The 17456-nt window shown below is 41.8% G+C and overlaps 1 protein-coding gene across 5 annotated transcripts in view; it reads left to right on the top strand.

Annotated features, from left to right (window-relative positions):
- LOC126281418 (gastrula zinc finger protein XlCGF17.1-like) overlaps positions 1–17456 on the top strand; it is an 82679-nt gene that overhangs the window by 28179 nt on the left and 37044 nt on the right. For all 5 annotated transcript variants that reach the window (XM_049980358.1, XM_049980357.1, XM_049980360.1 and 2 more), the window contains one exon: positions 13035–13144. In XM_049980358.1, coding sequence (XP_049836315.1) covers positions 13035–13144 — 110 coding nt within the window. Of the gene's footprint in view, positions 1–13034; positions 13145–17456 lie in introns of those variants that run through there.

The following is a 17456-nucleotide window of genomic DNA, read 5'->3' on the forward strand; positions in this document are numbered from 1 at the left end:
AGAGGGTAAGGAGTCATTCCAATCCCGGGAGCGGAAAGACTTCCCTTAGGGGGGGGGGGGGGGGGGGGGGGGAAAGGACAGGTGTACACTCGCACACACACACACACACACACACACATATCCATCCGCACATACACAGACACAAGCAGACATCAAATAAATATTAATCTAATAATAGCAGATGAACGTCAGCTCTGTAGTAAAACTAAGGTGGCAAGAGCTTTTATCAAAGTAGCAGCTTTCTCGCTTATTTTCTTTATTAATTTTAGATGGCATAATTGTGAATAACATCAATACAGAATGTGAATTAACTTTGTATGATGTGTTTGTCTTGTGTATACCATCACTTGTTCTACATCCCTGAAGGTTTCACTCTTGATTAGGTCTACATAATACAATGAATGAGCAGATGAAAACAGCCCGAATCTAGTCTCTGGGAGAACTTTGTTAACATTTCCTTTGTAGGAACTTTCCTTATGCTAAAGACATCCCTGTAGCTGTTTCATAATTGCCTCTACTATAAACTAATTTTTTAAACTGGATTTCAAAACTCTTATTTTATAATTGTCCTTAATGCCTTAATCATAAATATAAGCTGAATTGAAATTAACTGTTACCATTGTCTAGTAAATTTATGAGGAAGATGATTTAGATAAGAAAACTTCACTATTCATGTACATAATCTGTCATCTTTTCAATATTGCCTTTCCAATAAAACAGGTCAGTGCACAAAACTCAAAATGGCTGTATCACAAAGGGTATGTGAGGCTAGTAGGTCACTCTATGATCAAATTGTAGCTCCATTAGATCCAAATTTCCTCAGTTTTTTAAACTTAAGTAGAAGGTCCTTAAAAGTAACATCTAAGGAAAAACAACTAGCAAATCAAGCCTACATAAATGACTCAAGTAACAGATTTAAAGTCATAGGGGATATTGTCAGAAAAACTTTACAAACCGATGTCAAAAAAGAAACACTGGAATCTTCCCATTGTAATAATCAACAAATTATAGACACCAAGCACATTTGTGATACATTTCATAAACATTTTTCTGATGTAGCTAAGTATTCTTTCAATTGGTTGCCCTCCACCAACAAAATCTTTCCCTGCAAAGTGTGTAAGATCTGAGAAACTACTTTTTCCTAAAATTTTCAGCTTTGAAGATGACTCTCCTAATTAATAGGAACATGAAAAATTCCTTCTGGTGTGTCCTCTGGAAGAAGAAGTAGATCTCCAACTGTACTCCAAATGGAACTGCCGCACTCGTCCCTTGCTGCCTTATTAAATAATCAATGCCTGGTGGCAGTGCATTGAACCTCATGGGAGGCATCTGAAGCCTCGTCTGGATTGGCAGCATCCTTGTGACAGTCAACTGGTAGTATGATACTGTTGATGTTTGATGACACCACAAACGACTCATTTGGATTTATCAGTCAGCTCAGGAGGCTGACAAGGCTCAACCTTAGATCCCCTCCTGTTCTACATCTACATCTACATGACTACTCTGCAATTCACATTTAAGTGCTTGGCAGAGGGTTCATCGAACCACAATCATACTATCTCTCTACTATTCCACTCCCGAACAGCGAGCGGGAAAAACGAACACCTAAACCTTTCTGTTCGAGCTCTGATTTCTCTTATTTTATTTTGATGATCATTCCTACCTATGTAGGTTGGGCTCAACAAAATATTTTCGCATTCAGAAGAGAAAGTTGGTGACTGAAATTTCGTAAATAGATCTCGCCGCGACGAAAAACGTCTTTGCTGTAATGACTTCCATCCCAATTCGCGCATCATATCTGCCACACTCTCTCCCCTATTACGTGATAATACAAAACGAGCTGCCCTCTTTTTGCACCCTTTCAATGTCCTCCGTCAATCCCACCTGGTAAGGATCCCACACCGCGCAGCAATATTCTAACAGAGGACGAACGAGTGTAGTGTAAGCTGTCTCTTTAGTGGACTTGTTGCATCTTCTAAGTGTCCTGCCAATGAAACGCAACCTTTGGCTCCCCTTCCCCACAATATTATCTATGTGGTCTTTCCAACTGAAGTTGTTCGTATTTTAACACCCAGGTACTTAGTTGAATTGACAGCCTTGAGAATTGTACTATTTATCGAGTAATTGAATTCCAACGGATTTCTTTTGGAACTCATGTGGATCACCTCACACTTTTCGTTATTTAGCGTCGACTGTCACCCGCCACACCATACAGCAATCTTTTCTAAATCGCTTTGCAACTGATACTGGTCTTCGGATGACGTTACTATACAGTAAATTACAGCATCATCTGCGAACAACTTAAGAGAACTGCTCAGATTGTCACCCAGGTCATTTATATAGATCAGGAACAGCAGAGGTCCCAGGACGCTTCCCTGGGGAACACCTGATATCACTTCAGTTTTACTCGATGATTTGCCGTCTATTACTACGAACTGCGACCTTCCTGACAGGAAATCACGAATCCAGTCGCACAACTGAGACGATGCCCCATAGGCCCGCAGCTTGATTAGAAGTCACTTGTGAGGAATATGGTGTCAAAAGCTTTCCGGAAATCTAGAAATACCGAATCAACTTGAGATCCCCTGTCGATAGCGGCCATTACTTCGTGCGAATAAAGAGCTAGCTGCGTTGCACAAGAGCGATATTTTCTGAAGCCATGCTGATTATGTATCAATAGATCATTCCCTTCGAGGTGATTCATAATGTTTGAATACAGTATATGCTCCAAAACCCTACTGCAAACCGACGTCAATGATATAGGTCTGTAGTTAGATGGAATACTCCTACTACCCTTCTTAAACACTGGTGCGACCTGCGCAATTTTCCAATCTGTAGGTACAGACCTATCAGTGAGCGAGCGGTTGTATATGAGTGCTAAGTATGGAGCTATTGTATCAGCGTAATCTGAAAGGAACCTAATCGGTATACAATCTGGACTTGAAGACTTGCCCATATCAAGCGATTTGAGTTGCTTCGCAACCCCTAAGGTATCTACTTCTAAGAAACTCATGCTAGCAGATGTACGTGTTTCAAATTCTGGAATATTCCATTCGTCTTCCCAGGTGAAGGAATTTCGGAAAACTACGTTCAATAACTCCGCTTTAGCGGCACAGTCGTCGGTAACAGTACCATCGGCACTGTGCAACGAAGGTATTTACTGCGTCTTGCCGCTTGTGTACTTTACATACGACCAGAATTTCTTCGGATTTTCTACCAAATTTCGAGACAATGTTTCGTTGTAGAACCTATTAAAGGCATCTCGCATCGAACTCCGTGCCAAATTTCGTGCTTCTGTAAATTTTAGCCAATCTTCAGGATTTCGCGTTCTTCTGAACTTCGCATGCTTTTTCCGTTGCATCTGCAACAGCGTTCGGACCTGTTTTGTTTACCACGGGGGATTCATTCCATCTCTTACCAATTTATGAGGTATGAATCTCTCAATTGCTGTTGCTACTATATCTTTGAATTTGAGTCACATCTCATCTACATTTGCATAGTCAGTTCGGAAGGAATGGAGATTGTCTCTTAGGAAGGCTTCTAGCGACACTTTATCCGCTTTTTTAAATAAAATTATTTTGCATTTGTATCTGATGGATTTGGAAGAAACGGTATTGAACCTAGCTACAACGATCTTGTGATCACTAATCCCTGTATCAGTCATGATGCTCTCTATCAGCTCTGGATTGTTTGTGGCTAAGAGGTCAAATGTGTTTTCGCAACCATTTACAATTCGCATGGGTTCATGGACTAACTGCTCGTCGAAATAATTTTTGGAGAAAGCATTTTGGGCAATCTCGGAAGATGTTTTCTGCCTACCACCGGTTTTGAACAAGTATTTTTGCCAACATATCGAGGGAAGGTTAAAGTCCCCACCAACTATAACCGTATGAGTGGGGTATTTATTTGATACGAGACTCAAACTTTCTCTGAACTGTTCCGCAACTGTATCATCAGAGTCTGGGGGTTGGTAGAAGGAGCCAATTATTAACTTAGTTCGGCTGTTAAGTATAACCTCCACCCATACCAATTCGCACGGAGTATCTACTTCGACTTCACTACAAGATAAACCACTACTGACAGACACAAACACTCCACCACCAATTGTGCCTAATGTATCTTTCCTGAACACCGTCTGAGACTTCGTAAAAATTTCTGCAGAACTTATTTCAGGCTTTAGCCAGCTTTCTGTACCTATAACAAAATCAGCTTCAGTGCTTTCTATTAGCGCTTGAAGCTCAGGGACTTTCCCAGCACAACTACAACAATTTACAACTATAATTCCAACTGTTCCATGATCCAATCACGTCCTATATTTGCCATGCACCCTTTGACATTGCAGCCCACCCCGTACTTTCCTGAGGCCTTCTAACCTAAAAAACTGCCCAGTCCACGCCACACAGCCTCTGCTACCCGTGTAGCCGCCAGCTGAGTGTAGTGAACTCTTGACCTATTCAGCGGAACCCGAAACCCCACCACCCTATGTCGCAAGTCAAGGAATCTGCAGCCAACACGGTTGCAAAACCGTCTGAGCCTCTGTTCAGACCCTCCACCCGGCTCTGCACCAAAGGTCCGCAGTCGGTTCTGTCGACGATGCTGCAGATGGTGAGCTCTGCCTTCATCTCGTAAGCAAGACCGGTAACCTTCACCAAATTAGATAGCCGCTGGAATCCAGAGAGAATTTCCTCAGATCCAAAGCGCACACGTCATTAGTGCCGACATGTGCCACCACCTGCAGCTGGCTGCACCCTGTGCTCTTCATGGCATCCGGAAGGACCCTTTCCACATCAGGAATGATTCCTCCCGGAGTGCACGCTGGATTTCTTTCCCTCCTTAGCCGCCATATCCCTAAGGGGCCCCATTACGCGCCTAACATTGGAGCTCCCAACTACCAATAAGCCCACCCTCTGCGGTTGCCCGGATCTTGAAGGCTGAGAATGATCCTCTGAAACAGGGCAGGCAGCTGCATCTGGTTCAGCCAGAGACAGTGCCTGAAACCTGTTTGTCAGACACACTGGGGAGGCTTTCTGATCAGCCTCCGGGGACGTCTTTCGCTACCTGCCACGCCTTGGAACGACCTCCCAATCAACCACAGGCGAGGGCTCAGCCCCACTGCGGGCAGCAACCGGGGCAACCACAGCGGCAGACCGATCTGGGGACAGACGGGACGAGGTTGACATCCCCGTGATACCCAATGACATCCCCGTGATACCCAATTCCGGCGTCCCACAGTGGTGCCCATTGGCAACAACCTCAAGCTGCGCGACCGAAGTCAGCGCCGCTTGCAGCTGTGAGCGAAGGGATGCCAACTCAGCCCTCATCCGAACACATCAATCGCAGTCCCTGTCCATTCTAATCGATGTTGAACAACAATTACTGAAACACGAGTCCGTGCCTAGATAACGCAAGCGAAACACACAAAGAATGTATCAACTAACCTGTACAAATGCCTAACGACTGCGCTACAATGTGCCTGAATTTACTATTACAGTAAAACTCGAAATTACACCTCCTATACGAAACTCACACGCAATTTAAGTAAGAATCTACCAAGTAAACACTAAAGCGCGATGCTACAACTCTCAAATACTATAATACGCCCGAAATATATGAATTAAACAATGCAAGTACCCAAAAACACGCAAAGAAATTAAGAATTAAACTATGTAACAAATAAGTAAGCTAGGGGTATACGACTTGCTGCAGCTGCTTATCCAATGGCGGCAGGGAGCACACTCCTTCTCTTAATTAATGATCTGCCAGAAAACCTGCCCTCAGCAGTAACTGTACTCTTTCTCATGATAGAAACCACGTCTCTTGTAATGTTTCTCTATGTCAAATAAGAGCTGACATAATTGACAGCAGTGGAAGGGTTCTGTACTGGCTATGGTGACAATCTTTTAGTTAACATGGAAAATTAAAAAAACCCATATGATCTACACTTCAGTGGAATATCTACATAGATAAACTTCTGTGCAAAATGATTGAATTCTGCAGTGGCTTCCAAGTTATCGGGCAAAGGTGTGACTTGATTGCTATTAGAACTCACTTTTCTCTGGCTAACTCAATAATTTCGTATGGCATTCCCCTCTGGAAGTCAACACACAAGAAAATATTTGCTATGCGAATTGTCAAGATTATGATATGATTGTCACTACATGCTCCTACCAAACCGATCTTCAAAGAGCTGGGAATATTACTTGTCCCATGTATATACACATAAGGGACTGTTTCATCTGTAAATAGGGATCTCCATACCCTAAAAAAAAGGTGATATACACGATTACAACACCTGTGCTAGAAAATAAAGGATGGGGCCCCTCCACACCCACACCAACGTGGTGACCAAACCAAAAGTTCTACTGTCACCTCCGTATAACATGTTAGTTTTTTAATCAAGAGTCACAGAATGTGTGCTGTGATGTTATCCATGCATCTGGGATTACTCATTTACACAGTCCATCAGGAAATAGAAGTGGTCGAAGACGATCGAAGGGTAGCAGTTGTAAGGGCACAAGAAAAAAAGTGCCAAGGCAAGCGCCAAGGGAAAGAAACCTCTGCGACAGTAGGATGGGTAGTAAGGGTAGTAAGGGCAGTAGCGGCTTGCTAGCTGCGACAGAGCATGCAAGGTGAGGTAAGGTTAGTGTGAGGTATCGTGCATCATTACCTATGTTGCTGCATGTTCGTCAAAGCCGGGTCGGTCCTGGTGCTGTGGCTGGGCTCGTGTGGATTCTCCTGGGCCCACTGCAGTGGTTTCCTCCCTGTAACAAAGGGGGTTAACATTCATCTTACTAGTCAGAGACTGAGTAAATGCCATGACAGTGTTGAAGCACAAGGACTGCATATTCTGTAACAAATTACCTTGCTCAATCAAAATAATAAATCCTTCGGGAAGACTGTTACCAGTATAATACTCCAGCATTATTTTCATTGTGTTGCTGAATTTATGGAGACGAATTTATGTCACATGTAACTTTTTGTTGACAATGTAATAATGTTGAATGGTGTGGTAGCTAACTTACATTTAATTTTTTTGTTGATATATGTACAGCGTGACCCGAAAGTTCATCTACATTTGAAAATGTGTTGTTCATGGGATAATGTAGGTAGAGGTAAAAATTGACACAAATGCCTGAAATGACATGGAGTTTTATTGAAACAAAAAATGAGTGCTAAAACTGGCTAACAGATGGTGCTGGACAGTAACACATCAGTGACGCCACATGAGGATAAACACCTGCTGGAAGGTGCGACTTTAATGCAGGACAGTGCTTCACCCCATATTGCTACATTTGTTCAAGATCTCTTGCGCACAGTGTATGGTGAAGATTATGTGCTGAGCCTCCACGTCAGTCGTGCTTGGCCTTCTAGGTCCACAGACCTTTGTCATGTGATGATTGGTTGAGGTTTTAGCTGAAGCCACTATCATCCAAGCTTATTAGGGGTGCTAAAAGATAACATTGGACAGCATTTTCTCACTGTACCTGCTTACATGCAGTACAGTGCTGCTCACAACAGTGTCCCACAATTACAGGTATTGTTGATTGATGGACGACATGTTGAGCATTTGTTATAAAGAACATTGTCTAGATAAAAATCCACTATTACGCTAATTATTGCTTTTGCATCACATGAAGTGCTATTTGTCGGTCATTTCGTGCCAATTTTTGGTTTCAATAAGACCCCATGTCATTTCGAACATGTGTGTCAATTTTACCTTCTACTTATGTTTATTCCATGAAGTATTGAAATTTCAATGTTAATGGACTTTTGAATCCCCTGTACTCTGTGCTCTACAGTACATATATATTTTGAAATGATTGTAGTGAAAAGATATGCATGTTCTGTTGTTTACAGTGCATGAATATTAAAAAAAAAAAAATCATTGTAATGAAAAGCTATATGCTTCTTCAACAGTTGCTGTAACTTATATCCCATATAAACATGATTTTGTGACTATATTGTTGTTATTATCTTGATTTGTACTGTTTGGTTCTTCTAGTGTGCCCAATACAGGTTTTTTTTTTATTTTTGATTGTAATTTCCCTTATTTGTCTGAAATCTCTGCATTCCTTCTATGCATCATTTCCACTGAAAGTTGCATCTATTATCTGGAACTACCTTAAGGTCTAGCTGCATTTCTCAGATCCATTGGCATCCTGTCTTCTTTCTCATCACAAGTTGTAAAATCCTGATCATTTTCATTTTCAAGATCTGGAAGAAAGGAGAGATTCTTTTCTTCTTCATTATGCTGGTGATGTGTCTCTCTCAATAGACAGTTTCATTGGGCAGGAGTCTTGAATTCTTTGATCTGGTATTTTTTATTTACCCTAGTTCTGATTATTCTTCTTTCAGTTTCGAGAGGTGATCAGTGTTCTTTCATTTTTAATTTGGAACAGGTTTTGCATGCATAAGTGACTCCCAGAAGAGTTACAGTTTTATAGTATAGGATCTTAGTGTCAATACAGAAGCATTTATTATTATTCATTGGCAAGGTTGGAAACTGATCTCTCTTTATTTTGTTGGTTCTATTTATCTATGTTTCTTTTTGACATAAATGTGATGATTTCTCCAGGATATTTATACTGCAGAACTATGTTAATTTTTTTGTTGTTTATGAAGATGTTAGATATTTTTATGGATTTCGTGAGAATGATCTCAGTTTTCTCGAATCTTGTAATCCTGTTTTAAGATATTTTTTGGAGACATGGTCTGGGCTTGTGCTTTTACATCAAGACCCAAGAGAGACCAAAATAGTCTACAAAACCCAAGCAGCTTGTTCTTATTGAGACTTTGGCTCTAATTATGATTTTAGATTGGTTTACCTTTTGCCAAATTTTCACAATGTAATTCAGAGCTGCACCAAAAAGCAATGGGGTTAATCCACCAATTTTTCTAACGTCAGTATGTATTATGAAAACTTTAGAATTTTTTTTCCCTTCAACTTTACCTTGGAATGTGTGTTTATTTCAGTTAGTTCGATGATTTCTATTAATTTGGTATGTAGACCACATGATTTGAGGATTTTTAAAAGTATATGTGTATGGATACTATAATAGGCTTTTTTGAAATATTTGAATGGAATAAACAGCTCTTTATTTCTGTACTTGTAATATTCCATAAGTTATTTCAAGCTGAGAATTCTTTGTGGGCAATTTTTGTATAAGTGGAATCCTCCTCGGTATTATACAAGTTGTGGTTCCAGAGTGTTTTTGATTTTTTTAAATTATATGGGAAAAAATTTTGTATGTGTAATCCAATGGGTTATTCATTCCAGTCTTGTCACAGAACCCATTGTACCAACAGTATAGCTTTATATATCTCCCTTTTTGTCATTACTGACACTGGGTAAAATAAATGTAGTGGTGATATTGGACTCATAACTTCCATTAATCGTAAACTGCATACTATATCAGAATAAATATATGAACAAAACACACAAACACACACACAGAATTACTAGCTTTCGCAACCGATGGTTGCTTCTTCAGGAAGGAGAGGGAAAGACGAAAGGATGTGGGTTTTAAGGGAGAGGGTAAGGAGTCATTCCTCATTCCAATCCCGGGAGCGGAAAGACTTCCCTTAGGGGAAAAAAAGGACAGGTGTACACACACACACACACACACACACACACACACACACACACACACATCCATCCGCACATACACAGACACAAGCTTCACAGCAAACATAAACATAGCCAAAGCCTTGCAGACAAACAAAAATTACGCGAAGCGAAATGTAGTGTGAGGAGGGCTATGCGAGAGGCTTTCAATGAATTCGAAAGTAAAGTTCTATGTACTGACTTGGCAGAAAATCCTAAGAAATTTTGGTCCTATGTCAAAGTGGTAGGTGGATCAAAACAAAATGTCCAGACACTCTGTGACCAAAATGGTACTGAAACAGAGGATGACAGACTAAAGGCCGAATTACTAAATGTCTTCTTCCAAAGCTGTTTCACAGAGGAAGACTGCACTGTGCTTCCTTCTCTAGATTGTCGCACAGTTGACAAAATGGTAGATATCGAAGTAGACGACAGAGGGATAGAGAAACAATTAAAATCGCTCAAAAGAGGAAAGGCCGCTGGTCCTGATGGGATACCAGTTCGATTTTACACAGAGTACGCGAAGGAACTTGCCCCCCTTCTTGCAGCGGTGTACCGTAGGTCTCTAGAAGAGCGAAGCGTTCCAAAGGATTGGAAAAGGGCACAGGTCATCCCCGTTCTCAAGAAGGGACGTCGAACGGATGTGCAGAACTATAGACCTATATCTCTAACGTCGATCAGTTGTAGAATTTTGGAACACGTATTATGTTCGAGTATAATGTCTTTTCTGGAGACTAGAAATCTACTCTGTAGGAATCAGCATGGGTTTCGAAAAAGACGATCGTGTGAAACCCAGCTCGCGCTATTCGTCCACGAGACTCAGAGGGCCTTAGACACGGGTTCACAGGTAGATGCCGTGTTTCTTGACTTCCGCAAGGCGTTTGACACAGTTCCCCACAGTCGTTTAATGAACAAAGTAAGAGCATATGGACTATCAGATCAATTGTGTGATTGGATTGAGGAGTTCCTAGATAACAGAACGCAGCACGTCATTCTCAATGGAGAGAAGTCTTCCGAAGTAAGAGTGATTTCAGGTGTGCCGCAGGGGAGTGTCATAGGACCGTTGCTATTCACAATATACATAAATGACCTGGTGGATGACATCGGAAGTTCACTGAGGCTTTTTGCAGATGATGCTGTGGTGTATCGAAAGGTTGCAACAATGGAAAATTGTACTGAAATGCAGGAGGATCTGCAGCGAATTGACGCATGGTGCAGGGAATGGCAATTGAATCTCAATGTAGCGAAGTGTAATGTGATGCGAATACATAGAAAGATAGGTCCCTTATCATTTAGCTACAAAATAGCAGGTCAGCAACTGGAAGCAGTTAATTCCATAAATTATCTGGGAGTACGCATTAGGAGTGATTTAAAATGGAATGATCATATGAAGTTGATCGTCGGTAAAGCAGATGCCAGACTGAGATTCATTGGAAGAATCCTAAGGAAATGCAATCCGACAACAAAGGAAGTAGGTTACAGTACGCTTGTTCGCCCAATGCTTGAATACTGCTCAGCAGTGTGGGATCCGCACCAGGTAGGGTTGATAGAAGAGATAGAGAAGATCCAACGGAGAGCAGCGCGCTTCGTTACAGGAATATTTAGTAATTGCGAAAGCGTTACGGAGATGATAGATAAACTCCAGTGGAAGACTCTGCGGGAGAGACGCTCAGTAGCTCGGTACGGGCTTTTGTTAAAGTTTCGAGAACATACCTTCACCGAAGAGTCAAGCAGTATATTGCTCCCTCCTACGTATATCTCGCGAAGAGACCATGAGGATAAAATCAGAGAGATTAGAGCCCACACAGAAGCATACCGACAATCCTTCTTTCCACGTACAATACGAGACTGGAATAGAAGGGAGAACCGATAGAGGTACTCAGGGTACCCTCCGCCACACACCGTCAGGTGGCTTGCGGAGTACGGATGTAGATGTAGATGTAGATGTGTGTGTGTGTGTGTGCGCGCGAGTGTACACCTGTCCTTTTTTCCCCCTAAGGGAAGTCTTTCCGCTCCCGGGATTGGAATGACTCCTTACCCTCTCCCTTAAAACCCACATCCTTTCTTCTTTCCCTCTCCTTCCTGAAGAAGCAACCATCGGTTGCGAAAGCTAGTAATTCTGTGTGTGTGTTTGTGTGTTTTGTTCATGTGCCTGTCTGCCGGCGCTTTCCCGCTTGGTAAGTCTTGGAATCTTTGTTTTTAATATATTTTTCCCATGTGGAAGTTTCTTTCTATTTTATTTACATCAGAATAAATATATGTATTTACAACAATTCATTTCTGTAAGTATGTATTCCCTAGAGGTTTGAAAGGATTTTGAATTCCAACAGCTTACGTAGTTGTGTTTTATGTTTCTTCAAAATAATGTGATGTGGTATGAAGTCACGGACAAAATTTATTAATATGGCAGAGAAACACTATGTTTTTCCAAATTTAAAAAAATTAACTTTGTTGCAATGACCAAACTCTGTCCCAAAAGTACATTTCTAGAAGGCCTGCAAAATCCCTTTGTCTGATTACCATAATTTTTTTATTAGGCTCAAAACTTTTTGATTCATAAATTTCATTACATGTGGAAGACAGATGTCAAATGACGTTAACAGGTTAGATATTCCAGCAGTTCGTATTTTTGACTTCTACAATTTCCCCATTGTCAAAAATTTTTGTAGTGGTTGTGTTATCCTAATGAAAGAAATTTTTTTGTCCGAACCAGAGCTCGTCTGCCCATAACCTTCTGGTAGATAAAGTTGCATTTTCCTTTTTAGTACAAAGCCTCTGGCTTTAATTACTCTTTTGCATGAAGTGGTGGATCGAAATCTCATCCTCAGTAAGATATTGATGCACAAAGCACTTGTGTCCTTGTTAAGGTAATTCAAATTTTGCTGAGAAGTTCATTTTGGAATTTGATTTTGGTCAACATGCTTATATTTCACAAACCTTTCTCACTGTTAATTCTTTTGCAGAAGGCATCATTCTCTTTATTTTGATATGCCAATGATGTCAAATATTTTTTGCACATTTTAATACCTATTATCTGGTAGCATGTTATGCAATTTCTTTCTATTTTCATCTGTGGCTGCAGTTTTTCGACAATCTTTACACTGAACATCTTTAGGAGAAGTACAGTCAGATTTGAAGAAGATACTCATTAGTCAATTGTTGAATCTAAAGGAACAGACTATACAAAATACATAGGTTTATTGGGTGTGGAAGGCATCAGTTCATTTTCAAAACTCGTCTATTGTGTGTAATGAAATTGTACAACCATTACGTTTGTACCTGGCCAAGCCTTTGAAAGAGGGAAAAAAGTGGTATCTAATTTTAGAAATGCAAATAAAAGTTGTTTATCCCTCGTTTGTGCTGTATTGGCTGAACAACAGATTTTCCTCGTCATTTTAACTTATTCAGCTGAAAGTTATTCATTTTTCAGGAGCCTAATGTTGATCACGGAGACCATGGAAATGGTGATCCGGATGAAGAGTTTGACGAGATGACATTTGAAGATTACATTCCTTTTAAAGTGGAGGCTACATATGATGAGTAAGAGTTATTCTTCTTTTTTTTTAAATAGTGAATGTCCTCTTACATATGTATTTTTGTTTCTAAACAGTATTATCTAAACAGTATTATATAATTAATTAAAACATACTGTTCATTTTCAGAACTTTTCAGTGTGATTTGTGCTTCTGTTTGTAAAACATTTTTCATATTCATTGATTTGGCTGTGGCATGAAAATCTTTTTATCTTGTAAACCATTTTTACCTCTTTGTCTTAAGCAATAGAGTCATGTAAATGCTTTTGCTGTGGCAGATCTCAAGAAGCAATACAGATTGTTTCATTGTATAAGATCTCCTACAACCAATGAATGTTATAATCGAGATAGCTATTGAACTCATCTGTGATGTAGTTTTTGTGTAGTTATAGCTTTTACTTAAAATTAGCTAAATAATCACATCAAATGTTAGTAAATGAAGTGTGTGATTGAAAGTCTAGTGCAGGAATAAAATATTTTTACTCACAACACTCAAGTTTCAAATACCTTAATAATAGTACTCACAAGTATAGTTTTTATTCCTTAACATGTAATGTTTATTTTTGATTCTCTCTCTCTCTCTCTCTCTCTCTCTCTCTCTCTCTCTCTCTCTCTGTGTCAGTGAGTGAGTGAGTGTGTGTGTGTGTGTGTGTGTGTGTGTGTGTGTGTGCGTGCGTGCGTGCGTGTGTGTGTGTGTGTGCGTGTGTGCGTGCATGTGCGCGCACGCTTGCATGCATGCGTCTGTGTTTGGGGGAGAATTAGAGATTTCTGAGCATGTTTTAACTTTTTGGCCGTAGTGTATAATGCATTTATAATGCATTTGGTAGCAATTCTGCAAAAATTCCTGTTTGCAGCTGCTTGTGTTGTATATTTATTTGATAGATATAGCAACACATTTACATGCAGCACATTTGTACATTATGCGAATATGGTCCTTAACCAGATTACATACTGCTGATTTGTTGTTGTGCTGCATTTCAAAGCACAGGGACTTTTTTCCCTTCATTACAATGTGTAGTAATTTTGTATCAGTTGTTAAATAATCAGGGTCTGAAAGAAACAGTTGATTGTACATTGCATAAGCAAGAAATGTCTTCTCAGGATAACCAATTTAGAATAAGATCTTGAATTCAGCACTACATGGTGTTCCGTACAGTTTTGAAATAATAAAAAAAAAGGATTACTTGCTACCAGAATTTGTTACATTAATTTTTGCTTCATAGAGCATGATTTACAAGGGCTCATAAAGAAGACTGAACCTGATTCACCCCTGATGACTGCTCTTTCATATTTGAAAAGAGAGAGGGTAGGTGGCAGCACTGTCCCTACACGCCACAAAATGAATGTGTAGTGAGAGGAATAGTGTGGACAGTTAATTCTCTGTACTTATTTAAAAAAGTGTTATAACCTTTAATCACCAATAATTGCGTGGATATTCAAACACTCTCTCTTAGAAGCAATAGCTGGTTACATGATACCAACTAGGTATCTCGTATTCGACTGCCGTGACATGCAGCCGGCGCCGTTCGTAGCTAGGTGGCGCTCCTGCGCTCAGCCGAGTTGCGGAGCGCCTCTATCGCCATTTGCGCGTGCTGTTGTGGTGGCACTGTTAAATGTCGTGGCACTGTCACAACACTTTTCCCGTCTTGAAAAAAAAACCACCCACTTTCTTGGAGACATGGAAAGTGCGGAGACATCCATGGCCTCTTGTGAGGCCCCGAGAAGGGGTGAAGAGGGGCTGGCACCACGACCCATGGAGATGCGCCATCTGTGGCCAGAAGAACAACACCATCACGAACAGACAGATGAAGGTGCAAGGCATGGTAGTTGCGAAGGGGATCCGATGCTCGGCCCTTGGTCCTGTCCGGCCAACCCTGTTGATCAAAACTGATCACCCGACACAGGACCGGGTCCCGTGCAGTAGCAGATGCGACCTGCGAACCTGTAAGTGGAAAACCCTCGACCGCACGACGTTCTTCCTCATCAATGTGGAAACAGAGTAGTTCATCACGATTGAAAACCGGGTCGGGGCTCATCGGCAATGCGTCAGCGTTGGCGTACTGGGCTGTGGGGCGATAGTGAATCTCATAGTGAAAATGAGACAAGTATAAGGCCCAACGTTGCAGGCAGTGAGCTGCCTTATCCGAAAGCGACGCTGATGGGCTGAACAGGGAGACCAGCGGCTTGTGGTCGGTGATGAGGTGAAACTTAGAACCATACAAAAAAACGCTGAACTTTTTTAGAGCATAAATGATACCAAGCGCCTCCTTTTTGATTTGAGAGTAACGCCGTTGCGCATCGTTGAGGGTCTTGGAAGCATAGGCGATGGGTCGGAACGACCCATCGTCATACCAATGGGCGAGAACAGCCCCTAGGCCATACTGTGACGCGTCAGTCGCCAGAACCAAGTGCTGACCCGGACGGAAAGTGGCAAGACAAGGCACCAACTGCAAATGAGCCTTCAGGCAGACAAAAGCCTGCTCTCACTCGTCGGACCAACAGAAAGGGACGTTTTTGCGTAACAGCTGATGCAGAGGATGAGTTACTGCCACCGCGGATGGAATGAATTTGTGTTAATAAGCAATCTTGCCTAGAAACACCTGAAGTTCTTTGACCATAGACGGCCGGGGTAGAGTGTTAATGGCCACAACGTGCTGACATAGAGGACGTATATCCTCACGGGACAAGTGGAAACCAAGATACACAATGGAGGGTTGGAAGAACTGTGACTTGTCCAGATTGCACCTCAACCCAGGCCGAATGTAAAACCCGAAACAGTGAACACAAATTGCGAAGGTGCTCCTCAGTGGAGGCCCCCGTGACAACAATGTCATCCAGATATTTTATGCAGCTGGGTACGGAAGCTGTGAGCTGTTCCAAAAACCGCTGAAAAATGGCCGGTGCGCTAGCGACGCCAAATGGTAACTGCTGGTACTGACACAACCCACAAGGAGTAATGATGACAAGAAATTCCTTGGAAGAGGCATCCAATGGCAACTGATGGTACACCTCGGATAAGTCAAGTTTGGAAAAGAACTGGCCCCCAGCGAGCATGGTAAATAACTCCTCAGGACGGGGAAGAGGATAAGTGTTAATGAGGCTCTGAGCATTGACAGTGGCTTTAAAATCACCACACAATCGCAGACTCCCATTTGGTTTAGAAACCACCATGAATGGCGATGCCCATTCGCTGGAGGTAACAGGAAGGAGAATCCCTGAAGCTGTTAACCTGTCTATCTCAGCCTTGACAGGTGCACGCAACGCCACCGGAATAGGGCGTGTCCGGAAAAACTTAGGTCGAGCTGTAGGTTTAAGAGTAATGTGGGCTTCAAAATCCTTGGCACGATCCAGACCAGCAGAGAACACGGACGAAAATTCAGAACACAATCCATCCAGCTGTTGATATGGAATATCCTCAGATATGAGGTGCACATCATCATCAATGGAGAACCCGAACAACTGGAGAGCATCAAACCGAACAGGTTTTCAGTGCCCGCATGATCCACCACATAAAACGTGAGGGGCCTAAGAACAGACTTGTAGGCAGTGGAAGCATCAAACTGGCCAATGATAGGAATTTTCTGTTTATTATAAGTTCTGAGATTTCGCGTAACTGGAGACAAAGGAGGGGAGCCCAACTCCTAATACGTGGCGAGAATTAATGAGAGTTACTGCAGAGCCAGTGTACACTTGCATGCGGATGTCTTTATCCAGAACACAAACAGTAAGAAACAACTTATTTGTTTGAGAAAGCACATAGTGAACATCCATGTCCGATGCCTTGTCCTCGTCGACAGGAACTTTAGGGGACTGACACACAGAAGCAATGTGGCCTTTTTTCCTACATGAATTACACGTGGCCAAACGTTTTGGACATGTGGCCCTGTCATGCTGTATGAAACAACATGGACAAGAAGGAAGTGCGAAACAAACCTGCTTCTGTGGTTGCTGGTTTCGCTGCGAGCGCTGCGACCCAACGCGACGTTGTTTACGCGAGTGAACCGCCGTGACATCTTCATTCTTCTGTGAAACAGGCAAATTGCCTGTGTCGAAAGTTGACTGTACAGTGCCTACATCACACCACGCGTCTATTTGCGTGCCAGCAGCATGAGACACTTCAAAGGATTGAGCGATGCTTAGAAACGAGTTGTAGGGCACGTTGCCGAACTTCTTTATCAGGAGCAAGCCGTAGAATAGCATCCCTAACCATTGAATCAGCATAAGACTCATGATGAGTGTCCGTGACAAACTGACATTTCCTACTCAGACTGTGTAGTTCCGCCGCCCAAGCCCGGGGCTGTTTACGACACTGGTAGAAT

This window comes from Schistocerca gregaria, chromosome 7, assembly GCF_023897955.1.
Source record: "Schistocerca gregaria isolate iqSchGreg1 chromosome 7, iqSchGreg1.2, whole genome shotgun sequence".
Taxonomy (NCBI): domain Eukaryota; kingdom Metazoa; phylum Arthropoda; class Insecta; order Orthoptera; family Acrididae; genus Schistocerca; species Schistocerca gregaria.